This window comes from Lycium barbarum, chromosome 3 (assembly GCF_019175385.1).
Source record: "Lycium barbarum isolate Lr01 chromosome 3, ASM1917538v2, whole genome shotgun sequence".
NCBI classification, from domain to species: domain Eukaryota; kingdom Viridiplantae; phylum Streptophyta; class Magnoliopsida; order Solanales; family Solanaceae; genus Lycium; species Lycium barbarum.
This window is the reverse complement of record NC_083339.1, coordinates 145,080,735-145,103,631: the sequence shown is the minus strand read 5'-3', so window position 1 is coordinate 145,103,631 and position 22,897 is coordinate 145,080,735. Positions and strand designations below refer to the sequence as shown.

The 22,897-nt window shown below is 37.4% G+C and overlaps 2 protein-coding genes across 3 annotated transcripts; both read right to left on the bottom strand.

Moving 5' to 3' along the window:
* Positions 1-925: 925 nt before the first annotated feature.
* Positions 926-4,441, bottom strand: LOC132633338 (uncharacterized). Its single transcript, XM_060349676.1, has 3 exons — positions 3,675-4,441; positions 1,512-1,583; positions 926-1,235 (listed from the first exon to the last, which is right to left on the bottom strand). Exons 1-3 carry the CDS (start codon positions 4,230-4,232, stop codon positions 1,233-1,235), a joined length of 633 nt encoding a protein of 210 aa, XP_060205659.1. The 5' UTR covers positions 4,233-4,441; the 3' UTR covers positions 926-1,232.
* Positions 4,442-15,570: 11,129 nt separating this feature from the next.
* Positions 15,571-22,417, bottom strand: LOC132633337 (protein ROLLING AND ERECT LEAF 2). 2 transcript variants are annotated; one of them, XM_060349674.1, is made up of 5 exons: positions 21,621-22,417; positions 20,631-21,189; positions 20,138-20,313; positions 17,224-17,447; positions 15,571-16,633 (listed from the first exon to the last, which is right to left on the bottom strand). In XM_060349674.1, exons 1-5 carry the CDS (start codon positions 22,149-22,151, stop codon positions 15,841-15,843), a joined length of 2,283 nt encoding a protein of 760 aa, XP_060205657.1. In that variant the 5' UTR covers positions 22,152-22,417; the 3' UTR covers positions 15,571-15,840. The 2 variants fall into 2 exon arrangements, with proteins under 2 accessions (XP_060205657.1, XP_060205658.1); XM_060349675.1 differs by having other exon boundaries at positions 20,631-21,186; positions 21,621-22,415.
* Positions 22,418-22,897: the final 480 nt, after the last annotated feature.

Sequence of the window (22,897 nt, the reverse complement as noted above, 5' to 3'; positions counted from 1 at the left end):
TGGAATAAAGCGAGGGCATTTAAAAAGGTAGGGACAACGTTGAGGGTTGGGATCCCCTCCAATAGAGGATCCTCTAGTAATGCTCAATGCGGTGCTTAAATATAGCCACGTGTCCATCTACTAAATTAAGGGTCCAGATTGTTACCCTTTATTCATTTTTTGTTTCTACGTTTCCACCATCACTCTACTTTGCTAGGTTGCATTTTTTCTTTCACAAAAATGTATTCCTTCATCACTGTCTTTCTAGATTACAGTCGAAACTGTAATTTCAATTCTATTACTTACTCCCAACACTCTCTCTTTATAGAAATTAGAAATATTATAATATGTAAGGGGAAAATGGAATATTTTTAAATTACACTACAAAATATAGAGAATTTGGGTAGTGAAATCTCTTAGAAAGAAGAGTACAAGCTTTTTATCCCATCAACCGAGTGTACAACCAAGCTATTCAAACCAAATACACATCCTCATTTCAGTTGCAACCGACGGAGCTATGAAAATTTCAACCCAAAGTTTATAACCTTCGAAGAGTACTGTCTGATTTAATACTGTAATATAGAGAGGAATAGATTATATTTACATATTCACATCAAGAACAAGAGTGTTAAGTAGCGGGTGATAGTAAAGAAACAGGGTTAAAAAATGGAGTCTATGGGCTGTTAGGGACGTGGGTTGATTGTGGAAAACCAAAGGTGATGTATAATGAATAACAATCTTGACCTTTAAATTTGTAGTTAGACACGTGGCTTTATTTAAGCACTGTATTGAGCATTACTGGAGCATCCTCTACTGGAGGGGATCCCAACCTCAATGTTGAGCTCATCGCTTTGCACTGGTGAACCTACCGCAAAAAAAAAAAAAAAAAAAAAGAGAAAAAAAAAATGGAAAGAGAGAATGTGTGTGTGTGTAGAACAGAGACAGATTATTAGCTGCACGTGAAAATACTTTATGTCGTTATATTACCATGGTTTTCCTGGAACAATGATAAATGCTACTATTCCAGAAAGAACACGTCAGACGTGTTAAATATTGTTCCCCACAAACACGAAAGCCTTCATAATTACATTAATGGGGAACCAAATATGCAGTTCACAAAATATCCAAAACCTTTGAAACGTAATCAAATGCACAACATGAATATGACCATAGAGCATTTACACGGCCTCGAGCAGAGTTGGATACTTGCCCTCTATCCATTTCCATAATTCACAATTCCATCACGAACCGAGTCACTGTTAGCCAAAGACAACAAAGTTTACCACCGAGTGTATTTTACGTTATCAATATGGTAAACAAGCAACAGCTATCGTACATTTTGGCTTCACATAACACTGCGGGGGTTTTGGGTGATTGACGCTACTGATTTTATAACTTGGACAAAGAGTACTTGAGCAGAAACTTCTGAGAAGTATCTAACAATTTAACAGTAATGCTCCTATTTTTGGTTGGTCTATAACAAAACGAATACCACTAAGCTAGCTATTAAGACACAGAACAAAATATCATACCTCAGGGTAGCAGTTCTGATGAGAAATCGTTTCATTGCGTGTATCCACAACAATTTCACATGACACCTTCCCCTGCAAAAACACGATTAAAATAATTAAAAATCATATTCTGATTTGCAGACCAGAATATCTGAACGAACAGATTTAACATATTCCCTTTCCGGCATCCAACTGCCCACCACATAAATAATGCATAGTAAGGATTCTTTGGAAACTTGGGTTCCAACACAAACGAATCCCAGAAACAAATTTAAGTGGTGAGAATATTGCAAAATCATCAAGTTAGGAGCTTCTGATTAGCGAAGATCTAGATAATATTTTTTTCTTTTCACCAACATGACTGTTAGCGTTGAAAGAATGTGGAGAAGTCTATCACCCTTGAAATGAAATGAAGGAAATTCCCCCTTACTTGCACTAAAGAGCAGAAAGCCCATCACAGACGGAGTTTTCGAGATCATCAATTAATTGGTGATCTAGATAGAGTTCATGTCCAAGATGAAAATTCTCCCTTACTCGTACTAGAGAGCAGAAAGCCCATCAAAGACAGTTTCAAGATCATCAATTAATGGTGAACTAGATAGACCTATCAATATAATGGTGATCTAGATAGAGTTTATCATTTAAGATGAGATTTCTGAATGACAAATCGAGCCAATAGCACCAAAATGATATAGAACTACCAAACTGAATCAAGCAGAGGATAATATCAAGATCCACCGTTAAAATTGTTAGAATCAGATTCACGGAAGACCGAAATCATCTTGTACCCAGTACTTCTACAATCAAAACCAAAGTTCATTCTACTGGTAACAATTTTTCATAGTAGATATCAAGTAGACAAAGATAAAATGCGGGTTCACTAAAGTATCTCTAAACAATAACACCAGTAACCATGGGAAATGAGAAATCTTAAAAATCAATACGTCATACAAGGAAATGATCAAAAGTGCTATCACGTAATGTCAACATCAAATTACGTCTTTTGGTGCAAATAGGTCGTGCACTTCTATTAAGCATGATTATTAGGAGACGGGTTAAAAATATGAAAACTTTGGTACTAGTGGAGAAACACATAAGGGTGAATCACGGTTCATGTTGTAAAACTGTAGAAAAGAATGACCTTGTGTGGAGTACAGTAAATATGAGGCTCTTGAAACACTCTCTTTCTGGTACTTGAATATGCAAAAACTTTTCTTTTAAGAAAAGTAGACAACATTATGGGATGAAGAGAGCTTACAGGAACAAGGGATCTTTTAGAAGACATAATACACATATATACTTCAGATAAGTGAACATTTGCCAATCCAAAGAGATACCTCGGATATCCTAACCGAAAAACAAAATCACGTGTTGACATAGTTCTCCAATGTAAACTACGTACTACAGCTTATTTCCTTTTTTATCCATGCATATCTACACATAATGAACTTCAAATCCCGTTAGCACAAATTACATTTGCTCCTCCCTAACATTGTTCCTAGATTCTTTGAAGCGAAGCAGTTGTATTGCTCAGTTCAGATACTTCCTCCGTCCCATTTTAATTGTCGTTTCAGCTCAAAAAATTTATCCCAAAATAATTGTCACTTTAGGAATTCAAGACTAAAATTGACAATAGTTTCCAACTACTCCCTCCGTTCACTTTTACTTGTCCAGTATTCCAAAAATAGATTTTCACTTTTACTTGTCACTTTTAGCATATCAAGACAAAACAATTTCTTTTTTCTTGTTTTACCCATAGTATTAAATACTCACTTCAAATCATTTTTCAAATCCAATAAAAATATGCACCAATTAATATGGATACATCAGTAAATTATGCACTTCATTTATTATTTTTTTAAGAGGTGTGCATAGTCAAAAGTGACAAGTAAAAGTGAACGGAGGGAGTATATCCGTAACATTAAAGAAGTATGCACAATATTTACGTGGAAAAAATCAATCTACCTTTACTAAATAAGGGTAACTTAGTAAACTACACCTTGATATTTATTGATTTTGCAATGGGCGTCAGAAAAAGCTAAAACAAAAGTTAATATGGGACGGAGCGACGGAGGGAGTATCATTTAGCAAGCAAGTTAATACATCAGCCAAATTAATCGAATCCCAGAAAAAAAGATGGAAGAAAAACTCAATTAAGTAATGCAATTATATATGAGAGAGTACCTTTATGGGAATATTAAAGAGGACCAAACCAAGGTCACCACCAATCTGAGTAACAGTATCAAAAGTAATAGAACCTCTAGCCAAATCCTCAATCAAGGGTATTATATCAGTAATCAAACAAACATCAGTCAACTCAAGCGTAGCATTAATATACGAAGATGCCCTAGCTTTAATACGACCATAATCAGATATAACATGTCCCAGTTGCTTTCCCCTGTAAGCTATCGAAATCACAACTGATTTAAAATTGACGGAATAGAAGTTTCTATTACGAATTTTGACAGTGACGTCTAAGGTAACGTCGAATGCGATTTTAGGGAATGAATGGATTTTGAAGCGACGGAGACGGAGACGGGAAAAGGAGAGTTCTGGATCGGATGGGTAGAGGAAGAAGATTGCCACGGCGATGAGGAGGAGTGCGGCAGCGATGTAAATGTAGCGGCGGAGGAAGAGGTGGTTAGGGTTACGGTGGTAATGAGGTAGAACGATGATGTATTGGGGGTGGGTAGGGAGGGGGTGGTAAGGGGTGGGGGGTGGATCGGGGAATTTAGAGGTCATTGTGGTAATTTTATTTATTTTTAAATTTTATTTTGTTGGGGGGGTTTTAGGGATGAAGGGGGGGATTGGGGAATGGAGATATAAGGAAGGAGAAGAAGAAGACGAGGAGGAGGAAGGTGAGTTAGAAATTGGGTGTTAATTGTCGGATTAAGACTCTTTTAGTTTACTCATGTTGTTGCGTGTTTAATGATTGGTTGATGTCTTTCAGGTTTGCTGCAATTGGAATTAATTTGCGTTTTTTTGGTCTCTTATTACTCTTATATGTATTAATAAAACGTAGGTGGTGCGGAGGGGGAGGAAATAATTTGCGTTTACACGGTCTAATTCTAGTAGGGAGTATAACCCCCTTTTTGGATGGTGGTTTTCGTGGTTCATTAATGTATGGTTTTCTAGAAAATCATATTTGTTTTCATTATTCTTAAAATTATGTGTTATGGTGTTGTAAACTCGTGGTTCATTCCATGATTATATAACCATGAAAAGTCCTAATTTTTGAAACCACTAATTTGGTGATTTTTCCGTGGTTACGTATTTCATTTCTCCATTATACCCTTCACCCTCCACCCCACCCCACCACTCACCCCCACCCCTGCCCCACGCTATCACCCACCCCTGCCCCATGCTATCCCCCACCCCCACCCAACCCCACCCCCACAACCACTCACCCCCACCTTACTACCCACTACCCCCACTCTCATCTCACAATCACCCACCTCACACCACCCACCCCTCCCCCACTCACTACCTACTTATTTTTTAAAGTTCCTATTTTATTCTTTACCTGAGTTTTATTAATATATATAAATTATTTCTAATTAAGAGTTAAGGGTATTTTAGTAAACTTACAAGTTATTATACAGTACCATACAATCAAACCAAACAATACAATTTTTTTTTTTTTGGCAATAAACTGTGAATTATTACCATACCAAACCAAAATATTTACAAACTAAAGAGTAATAGCGTCTTAACCACCTTCTAGGAAGAGTGTTAAGTACATTTGGACCTCATAGATCTTACCAAAAAAAACAAAGCCAACAGGCAAATTTCAAACTAATTACACACCTTATGGATCAGAACTTGGCAATTCCTAGCCCTCCTAGAACTAGCCACTAATCTTAATCTCTCCTGCAACTCCTTCTGTATCTGTACGACGGTAAACTCAGCATTAACACTTATTTGCCTAAATTGCTTCCAATTTCTTGCTTGCCAGGTGTGGTATACTATTGCTCCATACATGACAGCCACTGTCTCCTTCCAGAATTGTCGCCAGTGTCTTCCTTTAATCCACCCCAAACATTGCTTGGTTGTCATATTCGGTAGATTCACACCTACCCATGCACAGTCTACGAACAAATGCTTGTGTTTTTCAGCTACTCCTTCCTCACATAAGCAACAATTGATATTTTCAATAGGAATGTTCAGCCTTTGTAATCTCTCCTTGGTGAGTAGTCTATCTTGATAAGCTAACCAAACCAGCACCCTATGCCGAGGCATCATTACTGAACTCCAAATTAGTTCAGCTTCCGGAAGTCTATGTAGTGTGCCCAGCATCACGTGATAACTATTAGTCATAGAGTACGAACCAGTTGGATTCAGCGTATGTATATCATTCTGATACCAATGCATCATCACTTCCTTTAGAGAGTTTAGCTTCCTCCAATACCAGCTGCAATTTTGAGGTGGAGAATGTTCCCAAATGTTATCAGTTGTCTTCATATAAATCTCATGGACCCACTTGACCCATAGAATGTCTTCTTTATTTGCCAGTTGCCATAGCAACTTACCAACCGCTACTATGTTCCAAATCTTACAACTTTTAATATTTAATCCCCCATACTTTTTTGGTACGCATACATTATCCCACGCAACCAAGGACACCTTCCTCTGTCCCTCCTGACACCCCCACAAGAATTCTCTACACTTCCTATCTACTTCTTTTAGTACACTTTGTGGAAGGATGAAAACAGCACCCCAAAAATTATAAATTGAGAACAGGACAGCATTGATAATCTGCAGCCTCCCCGCGTACGAAAGCTGCCTTGAGTAGCCATTTGTTATTCTTTTAGTGATCTTATCCACCAGTTGATGACAATCAACTTTATTCCACTTCTTAGAGGATAATGGTAGTCCTAGATATCTTATATGTAGTGTACCTATTGAGAAACCAGTACTTGCCAATATACTTGCCTTAGTGTCATCATCCATTCCGGCTAGAAATATGTTTGATTTCTCCAGGTTTGCAACTAGGCCAGTGGCTGCACTAAAATGTTTTAGAGCTTTCATCACTCTATTAATAGAGGCTAAGTCTCCTTTACAGAACACCATTAAGTCATCTGCAAATATCAAGTGTGTAAGTTTGGTGGTCTTGCACATTGGATGGTACTTGAAATCAGGTAGATCACTCATCTTCTTGAGTGTTCTAGTAAGGTACTCCATTACTAACACAAACAATAATGGGGACATGGGGTCTCCTTGACGCAACCCTCTTTTACCTTCAAAATAGCCATATCCTTCTCCATTAACTTTGACCGTGAACCTTGTTGAGGTAACACAAATCATAATCAGTTGCACAAATGGAGTTGGAAATCCATAGCCCTTTAAAGCTTCTTCAATGAAATCCCAGCTAATCATATCATACGCTTTCCTTAAATCAATCTTCATCAAACACCTTGGAGTAGTCTTTCTTGAGTAATGTCTTAACATGTGTATTAGAGACCTCCCTTCCACAAACGCAGCCTGATTACTGGCCACCACCACTGATATCGCTTTTCTCAGCATCATACATATCATTTTAGAAATGCACTTATAGATTACATTGCAACAGGATATAGGTCGAAACTGGCTTGCAAGTTCTAGTGCATCCACTTTGGGAATGAGGGAAATGATTGTAGAGTTTATTTGTTTCAGCAGTTTCCCATTTTCAAAAAACTCCAAAATTGCTTGAGTCACATCATTACCAATGACACTCCAAGCTGCTCTAAAAAATCCACTGCCATACCCATCAGGCCCAAGGCTTTTATTTATGTCAATACCAAACATTGCTTCTTTTACCTCCTCAGCAGTATAAGCTTGCATGAGCAGCACTTGTTGAGCAGTATTTAGAACACAACCATTTCCTAGTAGGTTCCCACTAGCTTTTGTTCTTTGTTCTTCCTTAGTTCCCAGTAAGTTCTGATAGTATTCGACAAATATTCTTGCAATTTCTTGTTGATCATTATGCATCACGCCTTCTTTATCCTCCATTTGTATAATGGCCTGTTGTAACTTTCTGTGTTTGATGACTGAGAAGAAATATCTTGTATTATCATCACCTTGTTTAATCCAGGTTGCTTTGCTTCTCTGCATTAGAAAACATTCAGCCAGATATGAAGATTGTCGAAACTTCAAAAACTTCACCTTTTCCTGCTCTTGTAGAGTTCTATCCAGTGGCTGCAGGTGTAATGCAGCTTGGGCTTGAGCAAGGGCAATTCTATCCTTATCAGCTTCTGTAATGATATTCCTGAAATGCTGTCTATTCAGGCTCCTCAGTCTTCTCTTTAGTTGTTTCAGTTTTTTCACCACTCTGAACATCTGATACCCCTCAATCCCCTGATTCCATTCCTCGTTTACAATGTCTAGAAAGTTAGGATGACTTGCCCAAACATTACAGTACTTAAAAGCTGGTCTGGATCGCCTAACCCCATTCAGAGGGGAGATTTTCACTGGGCAGTGATCACTCACACCCTCTGGAAGAAAGTTAGCACTATAGGTAGGCATGGTTTGTAGCCATTCACTATTTATAAACACCCAATCAATTTTTGAGAATACTCTAGTGTCCCCTCTATCATTCCATGTATACGTACACCCTTGTCTAGGCATTTCTAGTAAACCACAAGCTTCCACACATGCATGAAAATCTACTATTTCAGCCATACTTACTGGATTTCCCCCTATTCTGTCACCAGAGGAGAGTACGGAGTTGAAATCTCCCATAATTATCCAAGGAGTTGTATTCCATTCATTCAGGTCTTCTAAGTATCCCCATAAACTTCTCCTCTCTTCCTTTGTATTAAAAGCATACACAACAGTCATTATGAATTCCATATTCAACCTGCAATTTTTCACCTTACAGGTTACAGCTTGAGCACAACTACTAATTTGTACCACCTGAAAATAGTCTGGTCTCCATGTTATCCACACCCTACCATTATAGTGATCTCCATGATTCGTTACAAATTCCCATCCACCAAACAGTTTACTAGCCACTGTCACACCCCATTTTAACCGGGTTGATTTAAGGTAGGAGTACAACATATTGGAGATTCCTATTTGTTTTATTTAAGGAGTCGCCACCTAATTAATTTAACGGTGAATTAGAACACCTAGAGTTTAACTAAGGCAAAGTTAAAACTAAACCTCAATTAATAGTCTGCTTAACCAATGTGATTCTAGGTAAGGGCTCTATATTATCCTAAAGGGAAGGGGTTAGGCATCCTTTAGAATCCGTTAATTTACGGTTATCCGACCAAACTTAGGTTAATTAATATAGACTAAGCGCAAACATAATATTAAGAGAATAATTTGTAAATTATTGCTAAGATCTTAAAAGAAAAAAAATGTAATAATGCTATTTAAAATAATACTTATAAATATTACTAAGGCTTTAAATGAGAAATATTAGCTAGAATAAGACTGATAGAAAATATGATAATTTATATAGAAAGGAAATTTCAAATGCCATTTAGCAAAAGAAGATTTGAAATGCTAAATAACACTTAAAGATATGTTGATATGATTTTAACTACTAATACTATTTCAAAATAAAAAAACTTGTAAAAGATAATTTGCATGAGTAATAGTTTTAATAGAAGACTTCGCAAATTTGAACTTTGAATAAGATAGTGTGATATGAATATGACTATGTAGAAAAATCTAGACTATTTTTTAAATGGAAAGCAAAAAGAAATGAGTTTTCTTTCTCTTTTAATTATCTTTTATTAACTATGTTTAATTAAATGCATAATTGATTCGAAACTTGAAGAGTTATTTATGAATATATTTGAGTTTATATTTACGTAATAGTGACGTTTGGAAACGTTTATGATGAAAATATGATTCCTTTTACTTAAAATATAGAGTCATGCCATTTTGCAAATCAATTATTCCAAATAAAATAAAACATGAAAAAAAAAAAAAAAGAGAATAACTTATGGAATTAATTGTTAGTCTTCCTTAAACTAAATTACCCATTACTAAAACTAAACCTACTAATTCATTAGGATTTATCTAAACTAAGAAAACAAAACAAACAAAGAGTTAGTTGCACAATACAAATTAAATGCACAAAATGAATAGAGGAGTAGATAATTTAAATGGGCTCAGCCCATTTTTTAAAAAAAAGAGCTGCTGCAATCGGGGCTGCTGTTGTTGAAATGGGCTCAGCCCTTTTTTTTAAAAGACTGCTGCGGATCTGCCTGCTATTGGGCTTCGACCCAGAATTTCCGTTTCTTTTTTTTGTTTTGCTGCGAGCTAGGCCCGATAGGGAAATGAACTCGAGAATATTATGTTGGGCTTTTAACCCAACACCGAATGCGGGAGAAGAACGAGTCCCTCGAACTCGTATGCGATGGTCATGCAAGAGATGAAATGAAAAGGATTAGTACATAATCGATAAATAAGGCTAAACGAATATAATGTAAATAAAACAGACCAGTGGAGTATGTATATAATATGTATATTTGTCCTAATCTAAACAAGGGACTGGAAACCCAACAGAAAGAAACGAGATAGAGAACAACTAGCTTGGACACTTGGGACAATAATGACTTAGCCGTGCCAACACTTTACAAAATGTACTGGCAGCACATAAATACTTAGGCAAAGCAAGTATCCCAAATATCCCAAAAGGGAAGGTGTATAACTGAACAACAGGTATCGACCAAAATAAAGGTAACTCAAAGGTTTTGAATATGTTATTACACAGAACCATACACAAGTGTTTAAATATCCAAACAACCAGCTAGAGGGTGAAGCATGCTGAGGCTCTAGGAAATTGGTTAAAGCTTAATCAGGGTATAGCAACTTTAGGAAAAACTCATGCTCATGAATACTAAAAGGTCCAGTTGCTAAAGCGAGAACTGATACACTCTACTCAAAGAAAGAGTAAGAATTCACGCTCTCCTCATTTACCAAAATGTACAGGGGACGAATTTTGAGCTAAAGGGACAACGACTCACATATCCAAAAGGAGCAGAACAAAGGGAAACGAGGTGGTTTTCTACAGATCTCAACATATTTTCCAACCTAACAGACCTCATATTAATCAACTTTAAACTAGCAAGGGGATAACTCTAACAGGTGCAAAGGAAATGAAACCATTAATGATTCATATTTCAATCAGCACCTTGAAGAACACAAACTTCAATAAGACAAAAACAAGTACAATAACTTTTAATTACGAAAGCTTACACTTATCCAACTTGGTTACCAAGGAAATTTAACACTTAATCCAACCAGAAGCTAAAGAGAAAATCATAAACAAGGACTTAACTATTCATTACTAGATATAGCAAATACAAACAACTAAATGGTGAACTAAATGAAAACAGAACTCAAAAAATGAAAGGAGGAAGGAAGATTATTGAATTAATGACCTAAGTTACTTATCATGGAAACAACTAAACCCAAACAAACTAGAATTTAATGGACAGTAACAGAACCAGGAAATAAAATGCCCCTAATAGAACCCGGAATTAAAATATACTGGAATAAAACTCGGGAGTAAAATATGGACAAACAAGAAGATTACTCAGCTATTAAAATGAACCCGATCACTATCCTAAGCTGAGGTCAAGCTTGCAGCATCTTATCTTAAACTCTAAAGAGGTACAACCAAAGCTGTTGACGTAAGAGGGATGTTCTTTTTAACTCAGTTAACACACTACTAAAGAATATCGAAATGACTCAGCAATTTGGCCTTTTATAACACCCAACTGGAAATGTAATTTCCCCGCGAATGCTAATAAAGCAGATTCAGGGAACGCAAAAAAAAAAAAAAAAAAAAACACTAGCGAACGGGTTCAGCAAAAGACCATAAGCATGATTCATCACATCCGAATATGTTTTCCACAAACAAATACATCTATTCTAAAATGTGCGAAGAGAAAGCATTAATCTACATTCTTGATGTGGACAGCAGCAAAATCATGTTTGTAAGAGCAGTTGGACTAAAAATCTCGTGCCTTTGTATATCAATGAATTAGAAGTCTAAAGCCATATTTTCGAGTAAAATACTAAGTATGCTAAATATGCACCAATCATAATCAAAAGATAACGAACTTCCTGTTCTACGACAGCGGGCATACGACATTAACAGAGAACCATCCCGAAACTAAAACATTTATACATGCAAACCAGGAATCACAGATACAAATCACAATCAAATCGAAACTAAAAGGGGAAGAAGAAGGGGATTGCACTGACCTTCTTCAAGTGCAGCGAATCTGAGGTGCGGAGTCTCGATTTACCCTCGAACACCACTAAATCCGAACTTGCGCGCGCTCGGATTCAAACAAATATTAAGGCAAAACAGAAAAGAATTTAGTGCTTGAGATGATATCTAGAAAATCAAAAACTGATATTTTAAAGGGAAACTGAGTTTGTTAGGGTTTTCCTTTGTGGATAAGAGAGAGAGGAGCGTGGAGACAGAGTGTAGTGGGTGACAGAGGCGTGGGGAACAGAAGTGAGTGGAGGGAGCGTGAGGTGAAGGAGGAGCGGCGGCTTTAGGGTTTGGGGGTAAAGGGAAAGGGAGAGAGAAGGGCGGGGATGGGGAGGAAAAAAATGAAACGTTGAAGGGGGTATTACCCCCCTTAACTGAAAAAGAAAAAAAACATTTGGGCCGGGTCATAGGGTATTGGGTTGGGTCGGGTAGTGTATTGGGTTGGGCTGGTCCATTTAAAATATTGGCTGGTATTTGAAATGTGGGCTAATCGATTTGGGCCAGTGAATTAAAAGAATGAGCTGATTAAAAATGTGGCCAAGTAAATTAAAACGTGGACTGGTTTTGTGAATTGGTCCGAAAATAGCATGAGTTGATTGGGCTACTATATTTAAATAAAAGACCTGTTTAAATAACTTGTGTTAAAATATTACTTAATATAAAATATGCAATAATTAGTGCTCAGATAAAAAATGGCGTTGTAATAGCCGTGTAATAATATTTCAAAAATTCACAGTAAATAAATATTATTATTTAATTATGCAAAGATAAATGCGATGCGTGTGCGTAAGCTGGTAAAATGTTGAAAGGATAAAAATTGTGAATTACAATAATAGTAATAAATAATAATAATAATAATAATAATAATAATAATAATAATAATAATAATAATAATAATAATAATAATAATAACTGTAATAGAATAATGAAGTGCCGGTGTTGATAAATGCTAATAATTATGGTAAAAATAAATACATATTTTTTTAATTTTCTTAAAATATTAGAAGCGTAAATAGGTATTTAGGAGGAGAGGCGGGACAAAATTGGGTGTCAACAGCCACTTTCCCCATATTGTTTACTTTTATTTTTGTCTCTACTAATCCTACTAGTCCAGCGCATTCCTTGCTACAAAGGAGTTTGACCTCCTTTTGCTTGTTAGGGGCATTCAAACCCCTAACATTCCAACACAACATGCTATCCATTCCCAGAGAGAGGAACAATCCCTCCCTCTTGCCCAACTGTGTTCTTTCCCAGTTGAACGTGCGGGTCAATTTTATTTAGTACTTGAAAGTGATTCTGTTGATTCACACTCTGTTGTTGCACCTGGTGTGCTGGTTGTCTACTTGGACTTTTGGTAGTCTTCACTGGGGTAACCCACCCTGTAAGTGGTTGCCTTTGTCGAGACTGCCTGTTACTAGTTGGTTTGCTAGTTCCCACTTTTTTTTAGGCATACTAGCAGCTTCACCTTTCTCAGGTTGTTTTCCATTTGATGCTGCCTTTGTCCCTGGTTCCATCAGTGTCCCCGTACCCGTATCATTTTTGGTCTGTGTCCCCATACCCGTATCTCCTACCTGCGCAGTTGGTGGTTTCTTCCTCCTACAGTTTTCTTCATCATGCCCATATTTTTTGCAAAATTTGCACAGCAAAGGTTTCCAGTCATATTGCACTCTTTGCTCTACTATATCACCCCTTTCATTCTTGAAGAGGATTTTATCAGGCAACTGTTGTTTAAGTTCAACTTCAATCAACAATCTTGCAAAGTTCAAACCTATTTTCTTCTCCGTGTGTTGGTCCACCATTAGAGGTTTCCCAATCAAGCTTCCAATCTTACTAAGCCCTTTTGGGCTCCAATATTTGAATTCCAGTCCAGGCAGCTTCACCTATATGGGAACTGTGTATAATTCCTCTCTGCTGAACTCCATGTCAGGATTCCAAGCTTTCACGATGAAGGGTTTGTTGTCAAAATGGTAGATTCCACCTTGTAATACTTCATCCTTCCCCAAACCTGTATAAACCGTACTAACACAATCCTATTCTTCAACATCGAGATCTTGTTTATGCCGTGTTTCCCCCATAACCTTCGTATGTATCCATTCATTACAGTAAACGGGGGATAGGCCCCCAACACGTAACACACAACCGCATGCTTCCAATACTCAATTTCAGTATCAATATCTTCAATTTCAATTTCACAGATTGAGGACTCACCATGTACCTCAGGAGCTACATAATCGAGCTTGAACCCAGCTTTAGACATCTTTTTAATGTCAAAGTTGTCCCATACTGATCCTTTACTGGTCAATTCTGGAGATTCCTCACTTTCATCCGCCCATGACTTCCTTGGACTACTGGGTCCTTGAATAACCGCTTCCTATTCCTGTTGTAGACTCGACCCACCTTTGTCAGCTATGGTAGTTTTCTTAACACTCATCTTAGTTAGGGCAGCCGCTACGTCTGTCACTTTAACAATTTCTTCAGCTTGATTTTCCCCTGTCCCACTAGATTCAACAATTGTTTCAGTGATTCCACCCTCTTCATTGGCAATTTCTACCAGATCTGCACTTGATCAGCTATGGTAGTCACCGTAGTTTGCTCATCCTTCTTTCGTTGCGTTTTAGAACCGTTCGCCTTTGCTTGCAGTGCCATAAGTACCTTCTCCGTGGGAATCCGAGCTCTCTTCCCTATGGACGGCGCACGTTATGCTATCATGCGCCTAGAGAGTTCGTGAACCTTTTTTTTGGATACTGATGTTATTAAACCACAACAAACGATACAGTCTATCCAAACATTGTATTCATTAATACAGTACAATACAATACAATACAACACCATACTGTACCATACCATACTGTACATTAATGAACCACGGGAAACAACCATCCAAACAGAGGGTAAGATGATTTTTAATATTGAGCTATACCATTTTTTTCTTCTTAAATCATTCAAAACTAACTTAACTATTTCCTCCATCCATTTTTGTGTACTCTCTTCTGTCATAAATTATGTAATACACTTTATTTTTTAATTTATTTTAATTTTTCTTTTTTTTTAGAGAAGTCAATTGTGGTAATTTGGTGGGGGGTTTAGGGAATGAAAGGGGATTGGGAATGGAGATATAAGGAAGAGAAGAAGACGATGAGGAGGAAGGTGAGGGGAGTCGTGCGTCCGTCACTGTCAGAAATCGAGTGTTTCTGTCGGATTAGGACTCTTCTATTTTACTCATCATGATAATGATTGATGTCATTAAGGTTTGCTGCAATTGGAATTAATTTGCCTTCTTTTGTTGGTCTCTAACTCCTACTCCATGTACTAAGGCTAAGTTATTTCGCTTTTATTTGTTCATTTGTGCATATTAAAAGAAGGATAATAATTGACATACATTAATTAATATGAATATTATAGTAAAACATACACTTCATATATTCTTTTTTATAAGGAGTGCAAATTCTATTATGGACAAGTAAAATTGAACGGAGGGAGTAATACCCAACCAATAATCACTTACTTGAAATCTTTACATCTATAATTTCTATATGATATGTAATTAATATTGATTACTTTCAAGAACACTTAATATCAGGGATAAAATTAATTAATTTCATCTTGATTTTGTATAATGACAAAGTATTTTGAGATAAATATTCTTAGTAACCTTGACAACTAATATGAGACGGGAGGAGTATGATTTTCAATTTTTGGCTATACACGTTTTTCCATCTGATATTTAATTAGAAACCTCTCTGCTCTGTAATCATACATCAGCTATTCAAAATTCTCAAGCATTTATTTGGAACTCTAATTTCGATAGCACGCACCTCCTTGAGATGATATATATCAGGCACTTTTAGGCCAATGTCATTTATAGACGAGAAAATGTCGCGGAAGTTCTCATTGCTCTTTCAAGTTCATATGTCAGACTTGAATTGACACAACACCTCCACGGGAAGCACATATTCTGAACTTACAGCTTCTTGACATATTCTGCCAGAAACTTTAAATCTTCTTTGATCCCATATACGAGAACACTACAAGTAATGAAATAAATCACACCTCTCACAGTTGTGCCATAAAAGGCAATGCAACAGATAAACAGTTTACACTACAACTACTTGTATACAGTATCATCAATCATGAGTTGCCATTTCTATTACGATGCTTTGAGATAGACCTCAATTCCCTGTACATATCAGCACAGGCAAGAGAAAATTCTGACATTGCCACGAAAAGCTCAGGCAAGCGGCTTCTCAGACTTGTCAAAGACTTATCTCTCACCTGACGACATTGCCTCTGGTATGTATCCTCCTCGTCTTCCAGCCTCTTCCTCAGCGCCTCTAACTGTAGCTGCCGATCAACCACAAGACTATCGTCCTGCGTCCCCTCTGGATCCATTTCATCTGACGGCATTTTACGCTGCATATGCTTATGATACCAATCTTCATATTGCCTAGTCTTCTTGTTAAGCTCTCTCCGAGTTTCCTCACACCTGTTCTTCAGCTTAATCTCCTCCTTTTGGTATTCAAAGATTGTATGTATGACAGCTGAAAAGTTATCAATAGCAGTTCTAGCCAACTCATCAGGAAGCTTCTCGAGATAATCATGCCAGGCATGTATTAGTGCCAAAATTGGCGGAGTTTGGGGTCTTTGTGGTGACGAAACCTTTTCTTTCAGATTTGTGTCTATAGGGATGAGATTTAGCTTTAACCAATTGTTAAGAGCTTTGATATACAGTTTTTGGTAGGTAACCAATTTGTCAAACTGTGAATGCCACTCTTGGACAACAACATACAACTGCAAAGTTCGTTCATGATGGTGATCAGTTGTTTCTTTAGGGGATTGAGATATATCCAAATACCTCAGCGCTTGCACAATCATAGACTGACTGACATGATATCCTCTCATGCTCTCCCACATTATAGCCATCCTGCAATTGATAACAAAAATTTTCAGGATAAAACCTTGGGATTGAAATCTATGAGTTGGCACCTTTAAGTGGCCAAGGTGGGGAAATGAATGAATATTCAAACATACTTGCTGCCTAGGTGTGTTTGGTATTATTCAACTTACTTTCACAAAAGAACAGCTGCAACAACTTGACCTTGTTAACGTCTCATTCTTATTGACACATTTTACAGACGTTTGGGGATAACCCCCACACGGGAAGGGATATAGACCTTGACTCAGAGAACTAGCTCAGATGAAAGAGCTTTTTATTTTATTTTTTAAATTAGAAAAAAGTCACGGAAGAAATTTTGCTTTAGGAAACAGCTGTCAAACAGGCAGAGTTCCATCTAGAACAGATTGCAATATGGCTTGGCCTATGCACACATCTAAAAGACTTACCCTTCAACCAGAGCAACTAGCTCAGATGAAAGAGCTTTTTATTTTATTTTTTAAATTAGAAAAAAGTCACGGAAGAAATTTTGCTTTAGGAAACAGCTGTCAAACAGGCAGAGTTCCATCTAGAACAGATTGCAATATGGCTTGGCCTATGCACACATCTAAAAGACTTACCCTTCAACCAGAGCAACCAATTTTGGATAAAGTTGCTCATCACGTAACCGATTTATCTCTGAAACAGTAGAATCCATCGACTGCATGTCGACAATGTATCTTGTGTGTAGATGACTTACTGTAGCTTTCACTCTCTCCAAGCTTTCTGTATTTGTACCACGTTTCTTGAGCTTATTCAATGAAGCGACCTTTCTCTGATATTCAAGTTTCATTTGTTCTCCTGCCTGTGGAGGATCACCAGAAATCCATGAGAAACAGCATATCAGATACCAAAGTTCAGGGGAATCTTAATAGCTCAGTTGGTTGGCTGGCTACCTGAATTTTCACCTTATTGGTGAGGGTTCGATTCCCCACCTTGTAATCCCCTCTTCTATTTCCCCTTCCCCTACCCCCAATTTTTTTTTTTTAAAAGATATCAAATTTCAAAACCCAAATAGCATTATATAATTTCCTTCAACTTCATAATATAATTTAAAATGCTCTAATTGAAACAATGAAACTTCACTTACTAACTTTCGAAAAAACAATTGCCAATAATCAGGGACACAGACCCCTGGCGTGAAACTTGGCATACTAAATCACTTAAGACTATAAAGCACCTTTAATACACCAAAAGAAGAGTTCCAAAACAGAAATGGGAACATGACACATAAGGCGATACATCCTTGATGACCGAGTTGCTAACATAAGGAAACACACTCTAGTGGTTGCTATCCTAGCCCATAATTTTGTGACCCTCCCAACCCGTCCAAACTAGCGCGGGTTGAGCTAGAAATTATAGAGTAGACTGATCAAAATGAGTGAACTCAAAATGACCTTCAAACTATTGGGTTTTAATGGCTAAGCAATTGTAAACCAGGGATTAAAAACCAGCTCAAACCCTATGGGTTAACCAACCACCCAGACCCAATGTTCTCTCCTTCAGTTCTTCCCATTATTCTTCAGAGCACAGCCAATGCTTTCTCATGCAGTCTCTATCTCTCTTCTCGAACTCCTCTGATGGCTCCTTCTTTTGCCTCTCTTCATCTTCTTGATAAAAACCTGAGCTATTTTCTTTGAAAAGTTTGGTAGCAGAAGTCAACTCTTCTTCTTCAACAATTGAATTGCACTGCCAATTAGGTTTTGACTGGTTAAAGGAGCAGCACACTTAAGATTAGTGTCTCGATATAGTTAAACAGTAGGACAAATGCGATTGGAGTTCAATCTGTGTTGTATTAGGACGGTTTTTTCTTTTTTAAGATTATAGGTTGTTTATATTATAATAACTCCAGTCTGAATTATAAGGTTAAGCTTTGACTATCGACTATCTTAAGATCAATATTTAGAAATTTAAAGGGAATCAGAAAAATTTTATGGTTCTTGCATTTGACTGCCTAGTCTTGGAGCAATTGAATCTGTACAGGACAACTCAGGGAAATGTTGAGAACATTCTCAATTCAGGACAACTTCTGAATGCACTAATGTTCTTTTTGGATATATTACATCAATCTTTCAAAGCATATATTTATAAAAGAGTCCTCTGTGTGTGTCGCTTTAATTATGCTCGTAAGAGAGAGTGTGTGTGTATCCCTTTAAGTATGCTACCAGTGAGAAAAGGCACTCAAATAAATCCAATCAAGCCAATAATATGCAACAATTTGTTGAGTTACTTAATTTTTTTTCCCATACAGTCACGAGACTTCCAATATGCTTCACATATACAACTTTGATTGAACTATTCACAATGGCCATCTAGAGAGATCATATGCCGTTAGGGGGGACAGCTCTTGAATAGGAAAGAACGGGAAAATGGAAGATGTGAGATATTGAAGAAAAATAATTAATTGAAAAGAGGTTTTAGGTTAGCTGGATGGGACTACAACCCATTGTTTAGCCCATATTATTGACTTAACTCATTCTCTCCTGCCTAAATTTTGCCACCCTCCCATTTTACACCCCCCCCCCCCCCCCCCCAAAACCCCCACAACATGAACTCTATGGTCTTGAATACCCCGATAAAGCACTCTTTATATTGGGTATCTTTACTAGAGGCCAAAGCATCATGCTGACCTGGCATGTTCAACCTCAATATAACAGATAAGAATATATTTAAGTGGAGTTGCTCCTTCAGATCTTCTATTTGGACACCTTAGTTTAGCAGGAATTCTATGCTACATAGATGCTTCATTTGGCACTAATCAACATCATGGTGTAACTCATACCTCAATATTGATGCAACACATTACAAGACCTATTTTTTGAGTCAGAGGCCTTTCAGTTAAATTATCATTTTGAGGTGCTTACAAGTGTGTATCAACTCCTACATGAAACATTCGAAAAAATGCTCCTAAAATCTCATAGATGAAGCCACCTGGAGCTGGAAGAAAAAAATAAAAGGATCCAATGTATCCTGACGTTGCAAACACCCCCCCCCCCCCCCCCCCCAAAAAAAAAAAAAAAAAAAAAGCCCCTCATATAAAAAGGAGAGAGAGCATAATGGAAAAGAGGGAAAGGAATCTAAAAAGGAAAATCAGTAATAGCAAAAGAAGACAAATAAACTAGAAGATTTGCTGCAACAGAAGTGTAACGGTGACCCTTCCAACTAAATAGAACCCCCCCCCCCCCCCCACCCCACACACACAAAAACTCCCCAAAACCAGAACCCACTTCTGGGACTACACTGGGTATGTTGTTGTTGTTCTATTCAGCAAAAGGAGATTTATTTGGCTAAGCAGAAGATCAAAATTGAAATAATCACTCAAAATGATTTGATTATAAGGAGAGAAACCACTTGGGAAAAATGCTGAAGAAAGAGAAGTGCACCTAACGGATATTACTGAATCCATAGTATAATGCAACAGAAAAGATACGAGAACTACACAGAATCAATTCTTTGATGATTAGACTCATACAAGAAAGTGATAAATAAACAAACCTTCACTTCATCATACAGTTTTTTCTCCCATGCAAGCATCTTGTCTAACACTGTTGCATGAGTTTCATGTTCTTCTGAATCGAAGTCGTCCACCCCATCATCGGCATTTTGCAAACCTCTGAAGGACCTATTCCATGTTATGACACGCATGACCCTCGCAGAATGATCAATGTGTCCTAAAAAGCAAAAAATCACAGAGATTTAAACATTGTCATTAAATCTACAGACAATTCAAACTCCAGGAACAAAAGTTTATTTAAAGAGTTTCTCTCATATAACACTGTCATTGACATGATCCGTCAATGCAAATTTTGTGTTGACAACCATTGCACCATTGACCAGAAAGTAAAACCTCAATAATTGTGTCTAAAATCACACTAAAAACATAGCCCATCAATTAACAATAATTTGATCAAGGCTTGCAACTTAAGGAACACTTGAATAGCAATGAAGATAATCCTGCATAATTCTTATAGAGAACTCTTGAATGTACCTCTATTATCGGCAAAATTTGAGTGATAATGCAATCGATTTGCCTCGAGCATCTTAGATACTTCTTGAGCACTCTCAGATGCCTTAAGGAAACAATCATCCAGCTCAGAAAATATCTGAAGAAGGTTAAATTGACCTCCCCCTTTCTTTTTACTCTCTCCTGGAACAACATTTTTCACTCTTTTCCCAACCTTCGTAGCAGCCTGAGGCGGAGGAGGTGGCTGTGACGGCGGCTCTGCTACCGTTTCCACCACCTCTGCCTCCTCTGGCATCTCATTTTTCCTCACTATTTCAGTTTCATCAGCACGTACATCGTTTTCATTTCTCTTGGTCCTTTCCTCCATCTTTCTCCGCTCCAATTCATCTCTTTGAATCCTATTCTCGTCCTCCTCCGCTAGTGTCGACCCTGGTACGTTTTCCATTGAAGGGAAGAAATAATCCCACGAGGCCATCCCCTTGCTATCTGGTGGTGGTGGTGGAGGCGGCGTCCGATTATTCTGCTGCGGCCGAGGTGGAGAAGGAGGCGTAGGCATAGGCAATTCATCATCCCCGATACCCTGCTGAAGGAAAATATTCTATTCTTAAACTAATAAATCATTGAATGCTCTCTACAAATAATTCTGCACTATATGAAAATAGCTAGCAGCATCCCTATTTCTAATAATAGTACGAAGCCTACTTTAACTCAAAACAGGAAAACCATATATAAATTTGACTATAAATCCTAACTAGACATGAATTCAAATACCAATGAATACTTTTCAAAAATATACAGCTTTTGAAAATATTTATGCCACATAGCCCAATATACAATAGTATTATACAACATTATACCTGGGAAAGAGCATTATACATAATGTATAAAGTGTATAAAAGGTGTTTATACACAAATATGTTGAAAATCTGGAGTTTTTTTATACACAAAGTATGGGCTACGAGGCGTAAATATTTTCAAAAAATAGACATAGACCGTAATTTCCCAACACCTCACCTGTCTATGAGATGCTGAACCTCTCCCACCAATTCCACCACCGCCGCCACTACTTTTGCTACTACTCCGATGCCTTAAATTATGCGTACTTTCAGTATCCATATCATCATCTTCATCCTCCTCCTCCTCCTCAATAATATCGGATCGTTTCGGGTCGGGTTTAGGGATTGCAATTTCAGGCATAGTAGCAGCACGCTGTAAAGGAGAAAGTGGGAAATTCGTAGGATTAGGAAAAGGCGGTAGTGGAGGTGGCGGCGGCATATCTAACGGGGCGGAAGATAACGGCGGATTAACGGTGGGGTTGACGGCGGATACGGAGTCGCCGGTGACGGCGACGGCGGAAGGGAATTGAACTTCGCCGTGAGCGTAATCGCTTAGGGCGGCGCCGTTATTTTTTAAGGACATGGTGTAAGATGAATGAGCTGCAGCGAAAGCGTTGCGAAATGATACGGCTTCTTTCATAAAGTGTTTTCTCTCTTTGCATCTAGTCACTGTTTCTTCGTTTTCGATCTTTGATTGTGTACAACCCATTTTTTTTTTTAATTTTAGTTGACAAACAACGGTGAGAGTGTATATATGTGCATAAATTTACAGACGAAGAGATTTTACTAAGTTGGAGAGTATTGAGATGGGATCAGCTTTGCAGAATTGAGGAGAGTAGCAGCAAACTGGGGAATTCTGTACAGAGTCAGAGAGATGAAGCGAGAGAGAGTATACTTTTTTGCTTTTTGTTTGTAAAGAAAAGGGAAATCCAGAAGGAAAACTACTAAAGGACAAAAATGAAAACGGAAAAGGGTCAAAAACGACCTTTAAAATATTACAAATGGCTAAAAAATTGTCTTCCTTCCCCCTATATTAGATCAAAATGTCATTTCTTCCACTTATTTGGATCAAAATGTCATTTCGTCCATTTATTTGGATCAAAACCATCCCTAAGTTAAATTTGTAAGTGGATGATATGAAATATTTATATTTTTAAATTAAATATGTGGCATTATTTTTGTTGGTTCCCGTGTAATTAGACTCAAAATATTTCACAATCTAACTTATTAATTAATCCAATTTAAAAGACCAACGCTTCTTTTTCATCATCAACCATATAGAAACAGTAGATTGATTATTCTCGATCTTCGATTGTGTACCCCCCTCCCCCCCATTGTTCTTTACCTTTTTCCTAATTCACGCAAAGCTAACAGTCTATATCTGTTCATAAATTTACATCAAACCAGATTTTACTAAGAGCTGAGATGGAATCAGCTTTGAATTGAATTGTGTAG